General features: G+C 40.2%; 1 protein-coding gene across 21 annotated transcripts in view; it reads left to right on the forward strand.

The window, feature by feature from the left end:
• The window catches only part of NUSAP1 (nucleolar and spindle associated protein 1), a 66188-nt gene that overhangs the window by 39337 nt on the left and 4953 nt on the right, over positions 1-21898 (forward strand). For 19 of the 21 annotated variants that reach the window (XM_060147577.1, XM_060147611.1, XM_060147687.1 and 16 more), the window contains 8 exons: positions 1134-1202; positions 5139-5282; positions 6299-6455; positions 11375-11476; positions 12574-12683; positions 16139-16320; positions 18340-18497; positions 21601-21717. In XM_060147577.1, coding sequence (XP_060003560.1) covers positions 1134-1202; positions 5139-5282; positions 6299-6455; positions 11375-11476; positions 12574-12683; positions 16139-16320; positions 18340-18497; positions 21601-21717 — 1039 coding nt within the window. The remainder of the gene's footprint in view (positions 1-1133; positions 1203-5138; positions 5283-6298; positions 6456-11374; positions 11477-12573; positions 12684-16138; positions 16321-18339; positions 18498-21600; positions 21718-21898) is intronic. The other 2 variants (XM_060147695.1, XM_060147728.1) reach the window with 1 other exon arrangement.

Genomic DNA, 21898 nt, shown 5'->3' on the forward strand with positions numbered 1-21898 from the left:
TGGGCCCCCCCTTGAGAAGAAACTCTCTGGCTCTCAACTGTATGGCTGGTGGAAGAAGAGGGAATGAGAACCCAGCCATGTGCTTGAGCTTTGAAAGCACAGGAAAACATAACCCATCACATTAGTATTCTTTCAGGAAAGAACGGAAAGGGCAGTTCTGTGGTGGAAGGAGGAGCTAGGAGTTCCCTTCCCCCGGGGACCTGTAGCCATCCTCCTAAGGCGGCGCCTTTGGCCTTCCCCATCTTAGGATCCCCCACGCCTCCACACGTGCTTCACCAGCTGCCCAAGCCAGAAACCTAGGCATGATAAATTTCCCTGTTCCTCAACCCTCAGATTCACACTGATTCTACTTCCTAGGAAAGTTTTTAATTCATCCATGTGGCCTCAGTCCCATTCTAGCTCAGGCCGAAGTTGTCTCTGGCTTCCTACAACAGCCTCCTGGCCCTTGCCCTGTCTTCCATCTTGCCCTCACCAAATGCATTCTGCACATTATACAGCCAGAGTAATCATCCTGAGTAATGCAAAACTGGTCACCCACTGCCCTGCTGCAAACTCTGCAGACTGCCTTTGCCCCGAGGGTAAAGTTCATACTCTTTAGAGGCTTAGTAGGCCTAGCAGGATCAGGCCCACTTTCCCAACATTCTCTCTCACCATCCCCTCCAACAGCTCCCTGCTTCAGCCCACACTAACCTTTAGTTCTTCAAACTCCACACATTCTTACCTTCCCATGCTATTTCTTTACCCTTTTCCCTATGTCCCACTCTCTCCTATTTGTCCTTCAGCCTCAGCAGTTAGTGACCTCACATCTCTGTCTTAGGACTGGCATGTCCACTTACCTACTGAAGTCTACCCTAGCGGTCCAGGCTTTGGTGGCCCAGCCCACCTGTGTTCTCACACGACACCTGAGCTTCCTCACGTGGGCATTTACCCCACTGTGCTGTAATTGCCACTTTCCTCTCTGGCTTCTGCCGTGAAATCTGTGCGGACAGGGACCCCTTCTATCTTGGTTACCCTACTCCCAGCCTGCCCGGATGACATTTGATGAGTACAAGAACAGGAGAAAATGTTCAATGAATCTTTTGTGCTTATTTGATTTTTGGCTCTACTGATAAGGTCTTTAAACTTTTCTGCAGGCAGACAAGTTGTTAAGAGCCTTAAAAGCCCACCTTAAAAATGAAGCTAGAAAAGAAAATGAGAATCAGGTAAGTAACATTTTCATCACCTATTAAATAGCAAAACAATCAGTTAATAAATGATAAACACAGTTGGTGATGACTTAAGACATGCTGTTACCAAAGAGATTGTCATTGGTAATTGTAAATCCTTTCATAATTCTTATAAATGACAAAGCTGCCTCTGTAATCTATTGAATAAGATGTTCTCATACAAAGGCAAAGATTAATTACTAGTTGCCACATGTATGCCAAATGGTGTGAATAGGGAGGGAACTGGATTTGAAGTCAGAAAAACCCAGTTAAGTAGCAGCTCTGTCTTTTTTGTATGTGTGACCTTGGAAAACTCAAATCATTTATTCTTAGTTTCCTGGTCTTTGAAATGGAAATAACATATTTTCTGCTGAATTGAGGGTTGTGAGAATCACATGAAGTAGGGACTGTGGAAGTGACTTGTGGGAAACTAAACCACTGCTGATGGGAGGGAACAGTTGTCATGGCTGCTTCAGACCCACCCCAAAGAGTTCTGACAAGGCTCAACACCTAAATGATCAATGAATGCTTCATTCTTAACTTGAAATACAGGAAAATGTTGAAAGGCCTTAAGGAACTGGGCTTCGGAGGGCATCCATTATATATCTTTTATTTATTTATTTTTTCATTATATATCTTGAAATGAAGGTAAATATAAACATGAACTGAGCATCTGAATTCCTTCCCTCTGTCTTTATAGACTCTGTAATTCTCTGTATTCTAGGTTATAAACATTTAAAAACTTTAAATGTTCAAAATTCTTTTTGATTCCAGGTTTAATTAATATAAAATAGACAAAATTGATTTTGGATTCCTTTAAGTTTCTATATCAACTAAATCAATATAGATATTTTAATTAATTAAAAAGTTTTTCATGGTTAAGGATACATATCGTAGTGCCATCTGAAATCAGGATTTTACTTTGGGTGGTAATTGATGGGCTAAATTTAAAATGATCTATCATGTTTCAAATTCAGCATCTCAAGAGCCATTCCATTTTGAAAAACTTTCACAAGAGCAGGATGATAATCAAAATTTGGTCAGCTATAGAATTCCTAAGTGGTGAATCTGTCAATAGCGAGCTTAGGTTGGTGGAAAGAACTGACATAGACAGTTTATCTAAAGCTGCAGGAGTCAGCACAGTCCAAATACATGGCAAAGAGATCAGTAATATTACCAAGGACAGACAGATGGGTAAGCTTCCAGACCTCCAAATCGTCACCTAGGGAAGTGCACAGGTGTGGGTCACATCTAAGGAGCATGACCTGGATGCCTTGTTCTCCCTCTGTAGATTAGCCTTAACTATATGAGTTGGAGCAGCTCTGTATGTAGGTTAGTCTGACTGTGTGCTGGGGACTCTCAGAACCAGCTGTGCCACTTCAGTCTTGGGCTTATACAAGTCTTTACAGTTACATCATGGTGCGTTCAGGAATGAACATATGCTACCTGATCACTGCTGGCCTCCCAAACTAACATACCCTGGTTAAGGTGTGTGGGGTTAAAACAAGACATCTCTGGGAGTCATGTTAATAGGTTTCTAAACCAGTTATAGAACCTTTTCTGTACTGTGTTAATGGGGGTAAGGGGGCAATAAGTACTTTTAAAGTGTGTCTATACTCCAGCAATATGTGTAACCTGAGGATTACACTTCTGTAATGAGAACAGTTTCTTTTTCCTCTCTTCTTCTTCATGACTATCCAGGGAGTTGGAAAGTAGGATTCAGATAGCGTCTTTCTACCCTCACGTAAATATCCCTGCTCCTTTGAGTTCAGGCTCACCAATTCTCATCTCTCATCTGTTGACTTCCTTGTTGCTTTCCAGTGTTCACTGTCTCATTGCCTGGCTCATCATCTCCTGTCCTGACCTTACTTTGGGTGAATTCAAAGGTCCACCTGGATGTCCCTTACTTACCCTTGCCTCCCTGTTCCTTAAGTCCTGTGACTTTCTTTTCCACTCTTCATTAGCCATCCCCTTCTTTGGGTATACCTTTGGATCTTAGATCACTTAGAACTATTATTCTTCTGTAATATTTCACCTCCGTCTAAAAACCTTCCATTTTTTAAGCCTCCTTATTCTTTTACAACCAGAACATTTATTTTATATTGTGGTTCTCAACCCAGGATGTGTGGGAGAATCATTTGTGGAGCTTTTTAAAAACACTGATATTTAGGCCTCACCAAATCCCAGGCAACTAAATTAACTCTCAGAGGGTAGGGTCCAGTCACCATACTGAAATGGACTAAAAAGTCAGGATGCAAAGCCCTCTTATTCCCTACTTCCATGTGCAGAGTACCAGTTGTCTACTACCGTCTAAAATGCTGGAAGGTTTCTCTGTAAGGAAGAAGATGACCCTAAAGGAAACATGATACAGAAAACAAATGAAAGCCTTGAAAAATGTCTTACAATAACCTATTGAATTATCAACTCCTGGAATCAAGCTACACAGACGATTCAATTAAGGTTACATAACAAGCTATAAATGTTAACAACTTAAAGAATAGATGACAGAAGTTGAGATAAGGACAGGAGCTGAAGGAAAGTATAAGGATGCTAATATCTGCAGTTTACAGGATATGTGTCTGCAGTCATGGAACAAGAAATAAAGGTTTAAGAATGTTTAAAGCTGCAAAGGTAATAGAGTAAGTGGTATAAGTCTATTAGGAAGAAGATGGGGAGATGAAAGTGGTACAAATGAAGTAAATCTTAGTACATGAGGCACTGAAAATAGTTATTGAAAATACAAATGAATATCCCATCAGCAAATCATTAGTGATATGTAAGTAACCACTTAACATCAAACCCTAGAAATACGAAGGGTAGGGCAGAGAATGACTTACTTTTCATTATACTCTCTTTAGTATTTTATTATTTTAACTATATGTATGTATTAGTTTATTTCAAAAAATTAGAATTTACGTTTAAAAAGCTACAAAAACACCAAAAACAAATCAAGCCTCTCCTTTATCGTCTCTAGGTAGGATAACATGCTTAATGCCTTCCTCACACTCGATGAGGCTATAATTCACCTATTTTTCCCTAGAGCTTTTATAGTTTCATATTTTACATTTAAATCTTTAATCCATCCAGATTTCATTTTGGTGTGAGAAAATGATCATCTTTCATTGCCCACCCCCTCACCAAAAACATAGTCAATGTTTTCTCTGCATCATGTGTTGAATAATGAATCCGACCATCCCCCACTAATGTGAGGTGCAACCATTGTCATACGATGATTTCTTCTGGAAGCAGTTCTGTTCAGGACATTCTGGTACCTGTGCCATGCTGTTTTAATGACAAAGCTCTTCTAGTTTATGATAATGCACATGCCCTTCTTCCCTTACTCCCTTATGTTGACCTTTAACAAGTTACTTTGGGCTCTCTAAGCCTCAGTTTCCCTACCTGTGAACTGCAGATAATGTTAATACTTGTCTCATAGGCTTTGAGGAATAAATGAGATAATCCATGAGAATACTTAGCCCAGTGCAGTTATGATATTAGCTGTAATTGTTATTAGTTATAGCATACTGTCTAGCATATAGTGTATATTCAGTAAATTAACATACTTTTAATAATTTGTGGGAATTCCCTGGCACTTTCACTGCCATGGGCGTGGGTTCAATACCTGTTCAGGGAACTAAGATCCCACAAACCATGTGGTGTGGCCCCCCCCCTCCAAAAAAATAATTGGCTTATTTACACACACTAAAATACCTTTGAATGCTTTGCAAGCCTAGTTTTTTAGCTTGGGTTGTTAAGTGTTTCTTTCTGAATACTCTATCATTCTTGTCCTTGCCTATAATTTAGTGCTGGAGGGTTTTAAAATTATCTCTTGCATATGTAATACATATTTTTTATTCAGTTTAAATTCTGATTCTTCCTGAGCATTGTAACTCTATACATTGGACATGGCAGATTAATGTCTCTCTTTTTCAGGATGAAATTCAAACTTCTGCATCTTCTTGTGATGAGATTGACGTACAGCTCAGCAGCCAGGAGCAAGCTGAGAGGGAGCCAGTGGGCCATGTCACCAAAACAAGGAGAAGGCGCAGGACTGTCTACAGGAGCCCTGACTCCCAGGTGAATAGAAATGTGCAAACTAAAAATAAGCTACCACCTGTGCCCAAACTGGTATATTATTAGGGAGCCTTCTCTTAATTCCCTTATGATATCGGGTGGTGGCAAACACTGCTGTGAGCTCCATGAAAGCGCAAACCTGAGTCTGGCCTCATCACACCCCGGGCACTGGCACTCGGAAAGCACTTAGTAAGTATTAAGCACAAATTAAATGTTTGCTGAATAATATGAACATTCATTGAGTGTTTTCTTAAGTGAGGTGTAGTAAGTAAGAAGGAAAGAGATACCAACATCAAATATGATTTTTTTTTTCCTCCTTCCTATCTTGTCCCGGGCCTGGTGATCAGCTGAGCTTAGTCTTTGAACAGTGTGGTCACGTGATTCCGGGGGCTTCTCCCACTTGCTCTGAGAGGACTCTGATTTTATTATCCTCTCATTCAAATGTAACTTTTACAAGATGGTCCTAATTTTTATTTTCTAGCCTTGTGTAGTCCCTTAGTCACTAGCTTGTCTAGTTAGTTTCTCCTCCCTAGGAGAGCAACCTCTGCTCTCCTAGAGGTTGTATGCCTTCCAGTGGTCCCTAGTCTCTACTATTCCCAGATGCATGTTCTCATGACATTTGGTGAGGCAGAGAACCAAATCTGCCACTCAAAAATCTTGGTCTCCTACTTTTCTTTCTTCAATTCATTTTCCTCCTCAATTTGGTACCTATCTTTGGAAGGCAGTGATTACTTTTTTCTTTCTTTATGTCTGAATATAAGCAATGTTTTTAATGATACGTTTTTAAATTGAGATATAATTCACATGTAACATCCTATCAGTTTCAGGTGTACAATGTAATGATTCAATATTTGTGGCGATCATTTCACAATATATATACAATAAGTCTAGTTAACACCTCACGTAGTTACAGTTTTTTTCTTGTGATGAGAACTTTTCAGATCTACTCTTAGCAATTTTCAAGTGTGATTCCTTCTTATTTGTTATTGAAATCATTTATTTTCTTTTAAAATCTGTAGCAGGATCATTCAGAGATAAAAGTATGTGATCCTACTGAATTCCAGAATCAAGAAAAGCATGAAAACCAGGCTCTCAGAACTATTGTAGAAGCTCCTTCTCTACCAAACAAGAGTCAAGATGAGAATGCAGTGCCCTCAGGAAAAAGTGGAATAAATGGTATGCCAAGTAACTTTTTAAAAATCCAAAATTGCTAGGGTAACCATGTGCATTAATTTCCTAGGACTGCCATAGCAAAGTGCCATAAACTGGGCAACTTAAAACAACAGAAATTTGGGAATTCCCTGGCAGTCCAGTGGTTAGGACTTGGCGCTTTCACTGCTGGGACACGAGTTCAGTACCTGGTCAGGGAACTAAAATCCTGAAAGCCGCATGGTGCGGCCAAAAAAAAAAAACCCAAAAAACACAAATTTATTCTGTCACAGTTCTGGAGGCTGGAGTCTAAAATCAGGGTGTCAGTAGGGCCATCTTCCTCCAAGATTCTGGGGAGAATCTTTCCTGGCCCCTTTGTACCTTCGGTGGTGGCTGTAGACCTGGGCTTGCAGCTAAATCTCTGCCTCCTCATCATGTGGCAGTCTCTCTGTGTGTCTTTTTCTTTCTTTTTTTTTTTAAACATTCATTCATTCATTTATTTATGGCTGCGTTGGGTCTTTGTTGCGGCGAGCGGGGGCTACTCTTCCTTGGGGTGTGCGTGCTTCTCATTACAGTGGCTTCTCTTGCTGTGGAGCATGGCTCTAGGCCCATGGGCCTCAGTTGTTCTGGCATGTGGGCTCAGTAGTTGTGGCTCGTGGGTTCTAGAGCGGAGGCTCAGTAGTTGTGGCGCACAGGCTTAGTTGCTGTGCAGCATGTGGAATCTTCCCAGACCAGGGCTCGAACCCGTGTCCCCTGCATTGGCAGGTAGATTCTTAACCACTTCACCACCAGGGAAGTCCCTATTTATTTATTTATTTGGCTGTGTCCAGTCTTAGTTGCGGCACGTGGGATCTTTGTTGCAGTGCGTGGGCTTCTCTCTAGTTGTGGCACGTGGGCTCTCTAGTTGTGGCACACGGGCTCTCTAGTTGTGGTATGCGTGCTCTAGAGCTCATGGGCTCAGTAGTTGCAGCACTCAGGCTTAGTTGCCCCATGGCATATGGGAACTTAGTTCCCTGAGCAGGGATCAAACCCAAGTCCCCTGCATTAGAAGGCAGATTCTTGACCACTGGACCACCAGGGAAGTTCCTGTGTGTCTTTTTCTTTACATCATTTTCTTAAAAAGACACCAGTTATATTGGATTAGGTCCATCCTAATGACCTTGGTTTAAGTTGATTATGTCTACAAAGACCCTTTCCAAATAAGGTCAGATCACAATTATTAGAGGTTAAGACTTCATTCATCATATCTCTTTTGGGGAAATAGTTCAACCCATAACACCATTATGTAGAACTTCTAAGGGTTCAGCAATGAAAGCAAAAGTTAGAACCAAATACAGTAGGCCATCAGGTCACCTTTTTTTTTTTTTTTTTTTTTTTTTTTTTTGCGGTATGTGGGCCTCTCACTGTTGTGGCCTCTCCCGTTGCGGAGCACAGGCTCTGGACCCGCAGGCTCAGCGGCCATGGCTCACGGGCCCAGACACTCCGCGACATGTGAGATCTTCCCGGACCGGGGCACGAACCCGTGTCCCCTGCATCGGCAGGCGGACTCTCAACCACTGTGCCACCAGGGAAGCCCCATCAGGTCACCTTTAATAACCGTGTAGAAAGCAGAATATGAGTGGTATCTGGAAAGTTTAAGGCAGTTGATCTTAAGGCAGGATGAGGAGAGAGCCTGGCTCATTCTGCCAATTAGCTCCTTCTGGCCTGCTCCAGAGACAGGTACAAAGACCTGTTAGCCCCTTCAAGTAGGACAGTTAAAAAGGATCTGCAGCCTTCCCTGGTGGCGCCGCGGTTGAGTCCGCCTGCCGATGCAGGGGACACGGGTTCGTGCCCCAGTCTGGGAAGATCCCACATGCCGCAGAGCGGCTAGGCCGGTGAGCCATGGCCCTGGAGCCTGTGCTCCGCAACAGGAGAGGCCACAACAGTGAGAGGCCTGCGTACTGCAAAAAAAAAAAAAAAAGGATCTGCAGAGTCTACCTTCCCAGGGGGGTGGCCATTTTATTATGATAAATGTATATTTTACTTAGTCTCTAACCTCCTAAAAACCTCTTCCCTAAACTTTCTCAACTAAAAATTTGTTTCAATAAGGCCAGAAAGCTTCAGTTCCCCTATGCCTAACAGGACTTGATGCTTTCTGATTTCATCCCTCGGGAAGCCTGCCAGTTGCAACAGTGTTTCAGTGTTCATTTCCCCCAGCACATCTATCTGGGACCTGAGGCTTGCCTGAGGGGATTGGGAGAGAAGATGATCCACTCATGTCCACCAAGCAGTTAAATGCAGAATTTCTAATGCTGAGCCCTCCCAGTTACCCCAGAATTTTGAATGTCTTACTAAATCTAGAAAGTTAAAGAAGGTAGATGTTCTGATTTGTAGGTCTGACGTGAGCCTGGAATTGTGCAGATTTAATAAGTACCCCAGGTAATTTTGATGCATATGCCTCATAAACCCATTTTGAAATCCTGAGACGAGGGGAATGTAAAGAAATAAGACAGGGTCAGAAGTGGGGGTGGAATTTAAAATATCTATTATTCCACCAATCTTGTTGTCAAGAAGACTTACTTCTAGGACCCAGTTTTGAAGGCATGGGAAAAATGAGGGTGGACCCTTTAAGTCAGGTTTGCCCAATGAAGCACACAGGCAGTTTGAAGGAGAAAAATCTGATCATGCAGTTTCTGGTGAGAGGAATTTTTTAAACTTTGACATAATTCCAGACTTAAAGTTGTAAGAATAGTACCAAGAGCTCCTATATATCGTTCACCTAGATTTCTCAAATGTTAATATTTTGACGTATTTGCTTTATCCTCCTCTCTATTTATATTTATATACATATCTACGTATGTATATGTGTTATATACATTTTTTTCCTGAACTGTTTGAGAGTGTTTCAGATATGTTCCCCTTTACCCCTAAATATTTGTGTTTCTTAAAACATCAGAACTTTTTCTCACAAATGTACAGAGAGCAGAAAGTTCACTGATAGGGCTTCTTCTTATTCCGCATTACAACTAACCTCTGAGAAACAACCACTTGTCAAGGTTTGGTATAGTATCAAAGAAGAATATCCACGATTATCTGAAAAGGCTATTAAAATACTCTTCACTTTCAACCACATAGCTGTATATGACAAAATTCGTTTTCATATATTCAATCAAAACAATATATCACAACATATGTATACAGAAGAAAAGAGAATCCAGCTGCCTTTTATTGTCAGATGTTAAAGAAATTGTAAAACAAAAACAAAAAACGCTCTACTCACTTTTTTGATTTAGAAATTTTAGCCATTTTTCATAAATTATTTATGTTAACGTATAGTGGGTATATTTTTAGTGAATCAATTATTTTTTAATGTCTTAAGTTTTAATATCTAATATGGCACATATTGATATAATGTACATGAACAAAAATTCTTTGGGGTCCTCAGTAACTTTTGAGAGTACAAAGGGATCCTGAGGCTAGAAAGTGTGAGACCTGCTAACTAACCTGTAGACAGACCTTATCTAGATTTCATCCCAGCAATGTCCCTTAAAACAAAGGCAAATCTCGACTCATCCTTTGCATTTCATTGCCATGTCTCTCTTTTTTTTGAATAAATTTATTTATTTATACATTTTTTAATTTTTGGCTGCGTGGGGTCTTCGTTGCTGCACACGGGCTTTCTCTAGTTGCGGCGAGCACAGGCTACTCTTTGTTGCCGTGCACAGGCTTCTCATTGTGGTTGCTTCTCGTTGAGGAGCACAGGCTCTAGGCACATGGGCTTCAGTAGTTGTGGCACATGGGCTCAGTAGTTGTGGCTCACAGGCTCTAGAGCGCAGGCTCAGTAGTTGTGGCACATGGGCTTAGTTACTCTGTGGCATGTGGGATCTTCCCTGACCAGGGCTCGAACCCGTGTCTCCTGCATTGTCAGGCAGATTCTTAACCACTGCACCACCAGGGAAGTCCTGCCATGTCTCTTTAAGCTACTTTAATCTGGAACAGTTCCGCAGCCTTCCTTTGTCTTCTAGCGCATTGACCTTTTTTAAATACAGTTTCTTGGGTCCTCTGACTTGGTTTGTCTAATGTTGCTGATGGTTAGATTCAGATCATGCACTATTGGCAGGAATCCCGCAAACTAGGGCTGTGTCCTCCTCATTCAGCACCCCAGAGGGCTCAGATGTTGGTTTGTCCTATGACTAGTCTTGTCAACTTGCATCACCTGGTTATGGTGGTGTCTGCTAGGTTGCTCCTTTGTAATAGTTATTATATTTCCATTTGTAATAAGTATCTTGTGAGGAATGACTGTGACTCCTTAAATATCCTATTTCATGGCCAAGGTCCAAGCAAAAGCCCTATAACCCCTCTGCTCTATCCAGTCATTCTTTTGCCTTGTTTTATGGATGCATTGGGAAACCTTAAGGATGAGTGACTTTATAAGTAGCATTTCTTGAAAACCCACTTGCACAGTTTTTAGTAGATTGCCTTAAGCTGAAAAAGATACTAGAATGTGAGAGATAAGTAGGGGGAAATAGCAACCCTTATATACATGATGGCTTTAACTGGATTTAAAGAACAAAAGCAAAACAAGTATAGAAGCAAAGGACCTGAGAAAATATAATAAATATAATAATAGCCAAAATGATAATAGTGTTTCTTAGGCTGGTGGGATTGTGTGACTTTTATCATCCTTGTTAAAACAACTAGACATGTTCATAGCAAAAGTTCTGGAAAAGAGTTTTACAAACATACAGAAATTTAAAAACATCTATACAAGAAGAATAAAATTTCTGTCTACTTGAAATATGAGCTAAAATTGTGGTGATGCTGTAACTAATGCTTTGTGCTCCTTGTGCCGTCTCTCCCACACCTTGGCAGAGGCCTATCACATGAATATGCTCCACGTTAACTTACATTTCTTAATGGGAATAATTTTTGGAAATCTTTCATTAGTTCTGTATCCTTGGATTCAGGTAATGAAGGTCCAAAGATACCTTCAGAAAGAAAGAAGTCTCTCTACACAGATGGGTTTTCCAAACCCGGAAAAAATAAAAGAACTGCAAGCACTACTCCAAGTAAGTTTTGCACACAAAGAAACATAAAATGGTGGTTGGCCCCCTTCAGGCTGACGCTGGCGAGGCAGTGCACTGTGACAGCCGAAGGCTCAGACACTGGCATTGGGGTTTGCGCCCTCGTTCCCCCATTTTCTGCCTGTGAGACCTTGGGAAACTTATTTATCCCCAGTAAACCCACGTCCTCAGTTTAAAGTGGGAATAATTAAACTACCTATTTCATCAGGTTAATATATGGATTAATTAAGACAGTTTTCCACTTCTGATTACCTAGCAGGGCAGCTAGGCTGTAGCAAGTATTCAAGAAATATCTGAGAATTAATGTGTATCAAGTACTTGGCACAATGTCTACCTTGTAAAAACTTATTATTATTTTTAGTAATAAGTCTAAGGGACTCCATTTCTGGACATGTAATTCTCTTTCTCTATTGCCTGGCACATAGAATGTTGATTGTGCTATATATTTAGAGTACTTAAAATGCTGCTTAGCATATTTGAGAAATTCTAACAATTATACTTAATAAGAATATAATTAGTTAGAATAGTACAGAGCAGGAGTCAGCAAACTATCGCCCATCTTGGACTGTCTTATAGCCCTTGAGCTAAGAATGGTTTCTACATTTGTAAAGGTTGTATATGAGAAAGAATATGAGACAGAGACCACAGTGTATGTGACCGCCAAGCCTAAAATATTTACTGTCTGCCCGTTTACAGAAAGTTTGCCAATCCTTTGCATAGAGCTTTCTTAGCATTATTAAATGTCAAATTTATGATTAAGTAAAGACCATTAATTAATTGGTGAGGGGAGAGGACAAATCTGTTAGTCTTTTCTTATCCTCTGGACTAAACAAAAATGTTAGTCAGCAGTGAAATGGACAATGGAGAGATGGTCAGTGTTCGATAGTTTATAAGGTGAATATGCTTTGCCCCTGACTTTCTAAAACCTAAATGTTTTGAAATTAAAATTTTAGCAAAGATGATGCTGAAGTTGAATGTCAGGGGTGCCAAGACAAGAATAAGTGTTAACAGAAAAACATAGGGAAGGTGAATAAATGGATTTTGTCTTGTTGTTAATTGTCATATTTGGGGAAATATTCTAGATTTTAAGAAGCTTCATGAGGCTCGTTTTAAGGAAATGGAGTCCATTGATCAATATGTTGAGAGAAAAAAGAAACATTTTGAAGAACACAATTCATTTAATGAACTGAAGGTATGCTGATAAAATTATGTTCTTAATGCCACTAAGCTGTTTGTTTTTAATGTTGATACTGTGTATATACAATGGTTAATACAATTAGCTATTATTCTACTAGTGGAATGAATTTGTTTGAGTCTGATGTATTTTTATTATTTTAAATTTGTTTTTGAGAATTTTCAAAACCTTCCAGATAAAGCAGTGAATCTTCACTATGAAAAAGAATTCTGTAAAAAATAAAGTTAAAAAAATAAAACATTTTTTAAAAATTTGTAAAAAAATTTTTTTAAAGTAAACAGTAAAAAAAGGAAAAAAAAGGAAGAACTCCAAAGTAGCAATAAGTTGTTCTGTTTTCCACATTCAGACACTGTACCTATCACTTTTGTTGGGGAAGGACTGATATATGGCTGAAGCCATCTCTCCCTGTCTCTGACCTAAAGGGAAAATGAGTGACTAGCAGTTGCTAATTTAAAGGCTTCCTGTCATAACTGAGCTCCCTGGGTGGGGGGCCTTCAGGCCAGGTCCTGCTGGACTCAAGCAGCTTCGAGTAAGAGAAGGTAAAGTCAACCCCGAGGCTGAGTTAGCAGCAGAGTAGTGAGTAAATAACATCCTAGGAAGTTGATGTTCCTGTCTTACATGGTATCTGGTGTTAAAGGGGTGCCACAAAGATGGATGGGAAACATTTTTGAATTTAATAATACATAATAACCTGCCTATTTCTCAAAGAATTTGAGGCAGTTTGTGGTATTACACACAACACAAAACAGTATAAATCTGGTTTAAAAGGGGCAGAAAATGAGCACTGTTAACAGGTACAGTGACTAATATATCAGTCACTCAGTTGAGTTTTGAATTTTCTGATATCAGTGCCAATGGGGAAATGCACTGGGTAATAAGTTCTAAATAATTAAAAACAAAAAAACAAAAAACATACGGTTCTTAGAAGCTTACTCTTGGATAATAAATGTTCATTTGAACATTTATAAAACCACTGTTACCACAGTTGAAGACACTGTTAACAACCTTCTAGCAAACAGTCTTGGCATTAAACATCTCCATTCCTTCATAGTGATCTAGCAACATGGGTGGACAATCCAGGGAAGAGCTATTCAGTATGTCCATAAGAAGACTCTTAACTATCAGCAAGGGCTAAGTATCACAACATTCACAGCTGAGTATTGGGACAAGAGGCCCATCCCGGAGGAGCGGGGGAGGGTGTCCTGCTGATGCTTTACAGAAAGTAGACAGTTAGCTTCTTTTTCTGCATAGGCATGAGCTAGCTGCAAATATGCCTGTAAGGAGGGCCACTCGTTCTCCTTACCATGAAGCTGAGCCTACTTAAGTACTTGATTGAAAGTCAAGCTTTCTGTACTACATAATATGGATGAATTAACTTCCAGGTAAAAATTAAGGGCAGAACAACTGCTTCAACCATAAACTTGATTGTAGCCTTGAAGATGTGTTGAATAAATGAGTAGCTTATATTGTTTTTTAGTTGATAGCCCCATCTGAATGAGTTCTAAAATCCCACCCCAGCGCCACTGTTTAAGGAATTGGCTAATCAAATGGGTTATTTGGTATGATCTGTTTGGAGACTAGAGAATAAAAAACAATTACAGTGACTTCACCATAGCTAATATGGATTTCTTGATGGTTGACTTGTTTGGGGATTGGTCATTTGGAGAGTGATGGACAATAAGAAATGAGCAGAGATCTAGAGAGAATCATCCTGGCTGTGACCAATCTCTCCTTTCGTGATTAGAGGATGGAAACCTGATTGAGTTAGTTGCCAAATGGCTCCCCTCTGCAATGATCTGAAACCTTGTGCCCTGAGTTGCCTGTTTACTTTGCTAACAGTAGGAATGATCAAATTTTTTGATCTTTGACAGTATATGACAAAATCCCAATTGAATTTGCATTTCTCTGATCATTACATGTTACATGTTTACGTTACAAATATTTATATGTGTTCATTGATGATTTTGCTGTGAATTTGCTTTTTCTTAATTTTTGCTGATTTATGAGCCACTTATCTATATTAATGATATATATTATGTATTACATGTTCTAAATACTTTCCCACAGTTTGTCTTAACAGTGTCTTACCTTGTGGAAGGTTTTATTGTTTTATCCAACTATCCAGCTTTTCCTTCTAAAACTGAGGGTTTTGTCTTGCTCTCCCTGTCCCAAGATCATAAAAATATGCTCTTATATTTATTTTTACTGCTTTTATTATTTTTCCCTATGTTACTCCTTAACCCACATTTTAATTTTTATGTATGGTATGATTGAGCTCTTTGCTTTGTTAAAACAGGATTTTTTTTGCTAAAAGAAAGGAAGGAATTGATTAGATACACTGCAAGCAAAATAGATTAGTAGTACTAGAGTCTGCGGCATAATATTCTACCTGAAAAGTCATAAAGATTGGTATTCAGTGCGAGTAGAATCATTTAAACATAAGTTGCTCAAGCAAAGGTATAGAGTTGGTGATTCTATCACCAGGTATACTGGAAAGTGGGAATTTTAGGGGAAAGACAGAAGAAGGCATAAAAGGTGTGGTTAAATATAACAGCATACTTAATACATCTAACCTGAGTTTTCAGCTTATAGTAAAGATATGTATTTACCAAATACTTTGGTTTTAAATTTGTCTCACAACATGAGAGTCTCTTCTGCTCGTATGTTGAAATGAGAAGTTAACATAATTCTCTAGTTTCTTGTATTATTTCATAGGATAGAATCAGAATTTTTATGTCTTTTGGCTTTACATTGTCAATTTTAATAGTCCTATCTCTGCTGTCAGTGAAGTTAGATTTCTTCTGCTTGCAACAGAGCTTAGACTAATGATAGTAAAACATTCAATCATTCTTTGTGCTTTGACAGTATCTAGAAAAAGATAACATAAGTGGAACCCTTCCCTGCCATTTCAAAGAGAGCATTTCCCTTCCTCCCTTCTTTCTTTTCTTTAGGTTTTTTAAAAAGAACTTTAAAAAGCTATTGGAGAGCCAGGGGTGGGTAGGGGAGGAATTATTTGTAGATTCCATAAGCTTTTTACATAGTAGGTTTCTCTTTGAGTTTGTATTTAATAAACTGTATATCATGCTCTCAAAGGAACCATCTTTCCAAGAGAACCGATTTATCCTCCCTTTCTGGACATGGGGGACTGTTTAGCCACCTGCTTTCTCTAGTTAGAAAATACCTGGGGACATGGTAGCTGGGAAAGGCTTTCTGTAACACGTTACTCAGCACAACCAGAAGTTTCTCTTAAATCAGAGTCACCATAGCAACACAGGTGCAGGGAACTGCTCAGCCTGCCAGGCAGGTAGGGTAGGGTGAGGTAGTGGGGAAGGAAGGATGACAGGGTTAAAAGTGGCGATGAAACGGGATAAATGGGGGCACTCTCTTGCACTTTGCCCAGACAATACTGTCTCAGAGGCCAGCTTTAATGTGGTGCGTTTCCCTTTCTTCAGAAGCAGCCCGGCACTAAGGGAGTGGTGGCAACTCCAGTTCCTCCCCGAGAAAGACTCTCTGTGGCTCGTACCCCCGCCAGCCAACGGGGCTCACAAGGCCGGCCCCACGCAGGCTGTAGCACCTCGTGTGTGAAGGGGCTGGCCAAGCGCTCCGCGCTCTCAGCAACTAAGATGAACGTCAGGTAAAGAAGAGCTCTAAAATGGAACCAAGGGCGAGGGCTCAAAGCTTTACTGCTTCTAATACATTTCAGGTGGACTACAACAAATATTTTAGTGTTGATGAAAAAGGAGAAAGGATCGGAATAGAGAGAAAGATCAGCAAATTGGTTTCATTTATGTTACTTTTTTTCCCTTAAATTTGTGTTTTCTTGTTTTGTCCACCTTCCCTAAGCTCGCGCGTTTTTTTTTTTTTAAACACTACCTTTTTATTCGTTTTGTTTTGGTTTTTTAATTTATTTATTTTTTGGCTGCATTGGGTCTTCATTGCTGCCCCTGGGCTTTCTCTAGTTGCGGCAAGTGGGGGCTACTCTTCCTTGTGGTGCGCAGGCTTCTCGTTGCAGTGGCTTCTATTGTTGCGGAGCACAGGCTTTAGGTGCATGGGCTTCAGTAGTTGTGGCACACAGGCTCAACAGTTGTGGCTCGTGGGCCCCATTGCACAGCCTTAGTAGCTGTGGCGCACGGGCTTAGTTGCTCTGTGGCATGTGGGATCTTCCCGGACCAGGGCTCGAACCCGTGTCCCCTGCATTGGCAGGTGGATTCTTAACCACTGCGCCACCAGAGAAGTCCCCCTAAGCTCACATTTGATTCATAAGTAAAGATAGAAAATAAGATCTATATGGATATTTTACCTTATTAATTTAATGTATGTCTGCAAAGATGTGTAAATAGAAATTTTTCCGTTGACATAAATCTAAAGTTGAAGCTAAATTCCTAATGTCCCAATGTAGTGAGCTAAAGAATTGACTCATCCTAAACTATGAACATTGTAACCTACTGGGTACTGCAGTAGCATAGCCATCTCATGCTCATTGATCCCTGTTTTCTTTGCTTGTGCCTTTCCTGACATCAGGTGAGCCCTCAACTGTGACTGTCCCCACAGATGAAGATCTTCAGGCTCCTTTCTCTTAATACCGAAATTTGATTCTCTCCTTTTTTAAGGGCGTTTGCGGCATCTAACAGAACTGGTGCATGGTAACACTTCCCCAACACGTGCAATTATCTGACATAGTTTTTAAAAACTGAAAAATGCCCTTGAATTTGGAATTCTTATTGAGTTAGCCTGGAATATGAGGTACCTATACTTGGCAGTTCTGATTGTATTTATTAATAGTTAAGAACACCATGGTCAGGGGCTAGTCCTTGCTTCTTGCAGGGTACAGAACAGCCTGGAATTAGTAGCACTTTTCCTACCGCATCTAATTTTCTTAACTCTGTTGTAGAGAGTCTTGAGTAATAATTTTAGATGTTGATTCAGGATCACCATCAAATCTTTAGTTGTAAGTCCAGAAGTTCCCTTCTGTTAACCCACCACCAACAACCCTATGTGTATTTATGTCTGTCATTACTGGATTTTCATTGAATCTAAGATACCATCCACTGAAGACTCACCATTATTCTATGAACCACTAAGAAAAAGCACTGCCGACTAACTTTGATGTGTTACCAATTGTAAAACACATTCTAATTTCAGAGATGTTAAAATGTAGAAAAACTCTGCATCAGAGGATCAATGAAAAACATTTATGGCAACTTGCTCTGAGTAGAGAAGGACTTATGTACCACTCAAATGAATGACATTCTTCTAGGAAGATGGAAGAAATGCTCCCATCACTCATTTGGCATAGCAATCTCCTGTTCCCTCAGACTTGCCCTCACTAGGAGGAGGAGAAAGAAGGGGAGCTTTTTAAAATACCTCCTAAACTATAACTTGAGGCACATAGGCATCTCCTTTGAGCTCTGCCTTATACTGTCTTTGGCCAAGGCAGGGAGAGCAGAGAATATAAAACCATATTTTACAAATAACAAGTTGATAAATGATTTGCTCTAGCATCATTGTTTAAGAACATGTCTATTCTGTGAAAGAGGTTCATTTGTATAACAAGTATTTATTGAGGCCCTTTCAGTGCTTGGTGATGGGTAGGTGGTTTTGTTTAGAAGCTTGACCCAAGTACTCATGTCTTATACTCCACTGTCCTATTTAGGTTTTCAGCTGCTACTAAAGATAATGAGCATAAGCGTTCACTGACCAAGACTCCAGCCAGAAAGTCTGCACATGTGACCACATCTGGGAGTACCCCAAAAGGCCAGGCTGTGCTCGAGACACACAAGTTAAAGACCACAAGGGCTGAATCTGCTGCTGGTAAAAAAAAAAAAAACAGAACAAAACAAAACAACCTCCCTCCCAACCCCCAAAGTTCTGGTTTATCTTTAAACCATGTAGCTTCCTAATATGATTGTCTGTTTCTTTAAAGCCTCTCCATTATCTATAGAATCAAAAGCAAAAATTTGTCTAGCATAGTTTTCATTTATACTGGCAAGGGAAGTGCCAGAGACACAGACAAAAAAACCTGACATATCTGCCAGAGGACTCCATCCTGTCCTGAATGAAGAACATTCAGCCCCTTCTCAGGGATTAGGAGGGGGATTACAGTATTCATTACAGCCTCTGAATGGTTCTGCCAGACTCTGAAACTAACAGGACCCAGAGTTCATGGAATAAATGCCACACTATTGACTACTAGTAGATTGTATAAGCCAGAATAAGCCATATAGATAACCTTCTACACACTGTCTACTTAATCATCACCTACAAAGACCAAGTGGTTTTCAAAAGAACACTGCAATAGCAGTGTGAAGGTTTAAAAGAGTATCACCAACAGGTTAAGGCCTGTATTAGAACTGAGTATATCAAAATTCTCTCAAGAGTCCTACTGAATGTCAGGCAAGAGCCTTGATTACACAGGAAGGACTGCCAGATTCCCTGAGACTAGAGCAATTCAGCAAGAGTTTAAACAAGCAGAGAGTATTATTGTTGGTAATAATCAGTGTGGAGACTGAGGATTTTTTCATGCCTTTGACACCTAAATTAAAGATTGAATAATGGGACTGACAACTAAATTTCAAGAGAGAGTACAGAGGTGGGATCAGAAAATTTATGATTCTTCCTCTAGATGACCTCTCTCATTCCTACCCACCCTTAATCGTTTCTATATCAGCAAGGAAACATTCCACATAACATTCTAAATCATCCTGTAATAGGGGAAGAAAGGGGCTTGGGCAGAGAGCAGGGCTAGAAAATGAAGAGTGGACTTGCCTAAGATGTGACTGTGTCATTTTACATGGAGCAGGGGTCACTGAGCAGCAGCCACCTGCCTAATACTGAGAAAGGACTCACAAATACTCACAGATAAGGACATGAGGCAGGAACTAAATGTTTGCCATATCCTGAGCTTTCTCCTCTAAGTAACTCAGGGGTGTGCCCAGTCGGAATGGCATAGTTTTCTTTCCCCGGTTATCAAATATGAATTTAATATAAATGAAATCAAACTAATTTTTTTCTTGTGATTTGCTTTATTCACTGTTTCAAGAATCATATTAATAAATGAGCTAAAGTTCATTTTCACCGTGTTTTTCAATTGTATGGATATATTTCAACTTATCCATTTTACTGCTCATGGACCCCATGGGTATTTCCAACTTTTGTTATTTTGTATAGTGTAGCTATGACCATTCTGGAACATGTCTCCTGTCCATGTACACAGTTTCTCGAGAGTAGGACTGGGGCTGCTGGATAGTAGGGTAGACAGACCCTTACATTACTGGTTTAATTGTACTGGTTTATATTCTCATCAGCAGTGTGGGACAGTCCCATTGTTCCCCTCCCTGCCAACACTTGATAGCAACACAGTGGAATGTCTTCAGCACAGGAGTTCTGTGCTCTTCTGGGTTGTTTCACTAGGTGGTCCTAGATCCTAGTTGCTTGTTCACATATATGGGCAAGTGCCAACATTTGACGATGGCCTGAATGCAACCTGTGAGGGGAAGGGATTACAAAATGTGCCAGATATATGCTGCCCAACTGTAGCAAAAATGTGGCTTACCGAATTATACCATCCTGGTATATTTTTAACTTTATATTACAAAAATTCATATTCTTCGGTAACAGTCTTCATTAGTAACAACCAGAGCCATGGATCTTTTTATTTCTATGTGATTAGGTTCCTTGCAGGCTTTATATCTGTTTGTGTTAATGAAAATGTTACTATTAACAATATATAATTTTTTTAAAGGGTAGGGAATTCCCTGGTGGTCCAGCGGTTGGGACTCCACGCTTTTGCTGCAGGGGGTGCAGGTTTCATCCCTGGTCGGGGAAATAAGATCCCGCATGCCGCATGGCTCGGCCAAAAAAGAAAAACTAAATTAAAAAATAAATAAAAGGGTAAATATCAGGGAAGCAGCCTGAAAATTTACCCGCTTATTTTTTTTTTAACTGAAATAAACTTGATTTACAATGTTGTGTCAGTTTCAGGTGTACAGCAAAGTGATTCAATTACACATATATATACATATGTATCTATAACTGTATATATAATCTTTTGCAGATTCCTATCCCTTATAGGTTATTACAAAATATTGAGTATAGTTCCCTGTGCTCTACAGTAGGTACTTCTTTTTGGTTATCTATTTTATGTATAGTAGTGTGTATATGTTAATCCCAAACTCCTAATTTATCCCTCCCACCCAATGAATTTTTTTTTTTTTTTTTTTTTGCTGTACGCGGGCCTCTCACTGTTGTGGCCTCTCCCGTCGCGGAGCACAGGCTCCGGACATGCAGGCTCAGCGGCCATGGCTCACGGGCCCAGCCACTCCGCGGCATGTGGGATCTTCCCAGACCGGGGCACGAACCCGTGTCCCCTGTATCGGCAGGCAGACTCTCAACCACTGCGCCACCAGGGAAGCCCTAATTCTTTTTTTAAAAACATATTTATTTGGTCTTAGTTGCGGCATGCCTACGGGATCTAGTTCCCCAACCGGGGATTGAACCTGTGCCCCGTGCATTGGGAGCATGGCATCTTACCCACTGGACCACCAGGGAAGTCCCTCACCCGATTAATTCTTAAAACAGGATTCTAAACTCCAGCTGATCCTAGGAAATGTCACAATATTTAGACACTTTGGGGAGCTGCTAACAGGGGAACAGCTAAGGGGTTGGTTTTCCTCAGTTATTCTTTTCTCCTTTTTTTTTTCCTTCACCCCCCACCCTGTGTCCTCAAGTCCATTCTCTACGTCTGCATCTTTATTCCTTTCCTGCCCCTAGGTTCATCAGAACCATTTTCTCCTCCTTTTTAACCCTATATCTGTTTCAGACTGTTCATATTGAATTCTATTTTTAAGATTGAAAAGCAATACTTAAACAGGTCTTTTTTTCTAATTAAGCCCTTGGATCTTGTTTGTTGTTTTAGTTATTACCCCGTTCAAGCTGACAGCTGAGACAGCGCAGACTCCAATCTCCCATAGAAAACCAGTGTTTGATCTCAAAGCAAGTTTGTCTCGTCCCCTCAACTATGAGCCACACAAAGGTATGTGGGAATGTTTTGATGTACAAGATTTAAGATTGAACAATTCCGCATCTGAGGATGTGAAAAATTCTAGTGACTCAGTGTAAGCCATACTTGGCGTAGAATTCCTGCCTCTGCCCCTGTATCCACGTGACCCATGATTTAAAAAGTGTCCATTAAGCAAATACTAAAAAAAAAAATA

Source organism: Lagenorhynchus albirostris, chromosome 1 (assembly GCF_949774975.1).
Source record: "Lagenorhynchus albirostris chromosome 1, mLagAlb1.1, whole genome shotgun sequence".
Lineage (NCBI taxonomy): Eukaryota > Metazoa > Chordata > Mammalia > Artiodactyla > Delphinidae > Lagenorhynchus > Lagenorhynchus albirostris.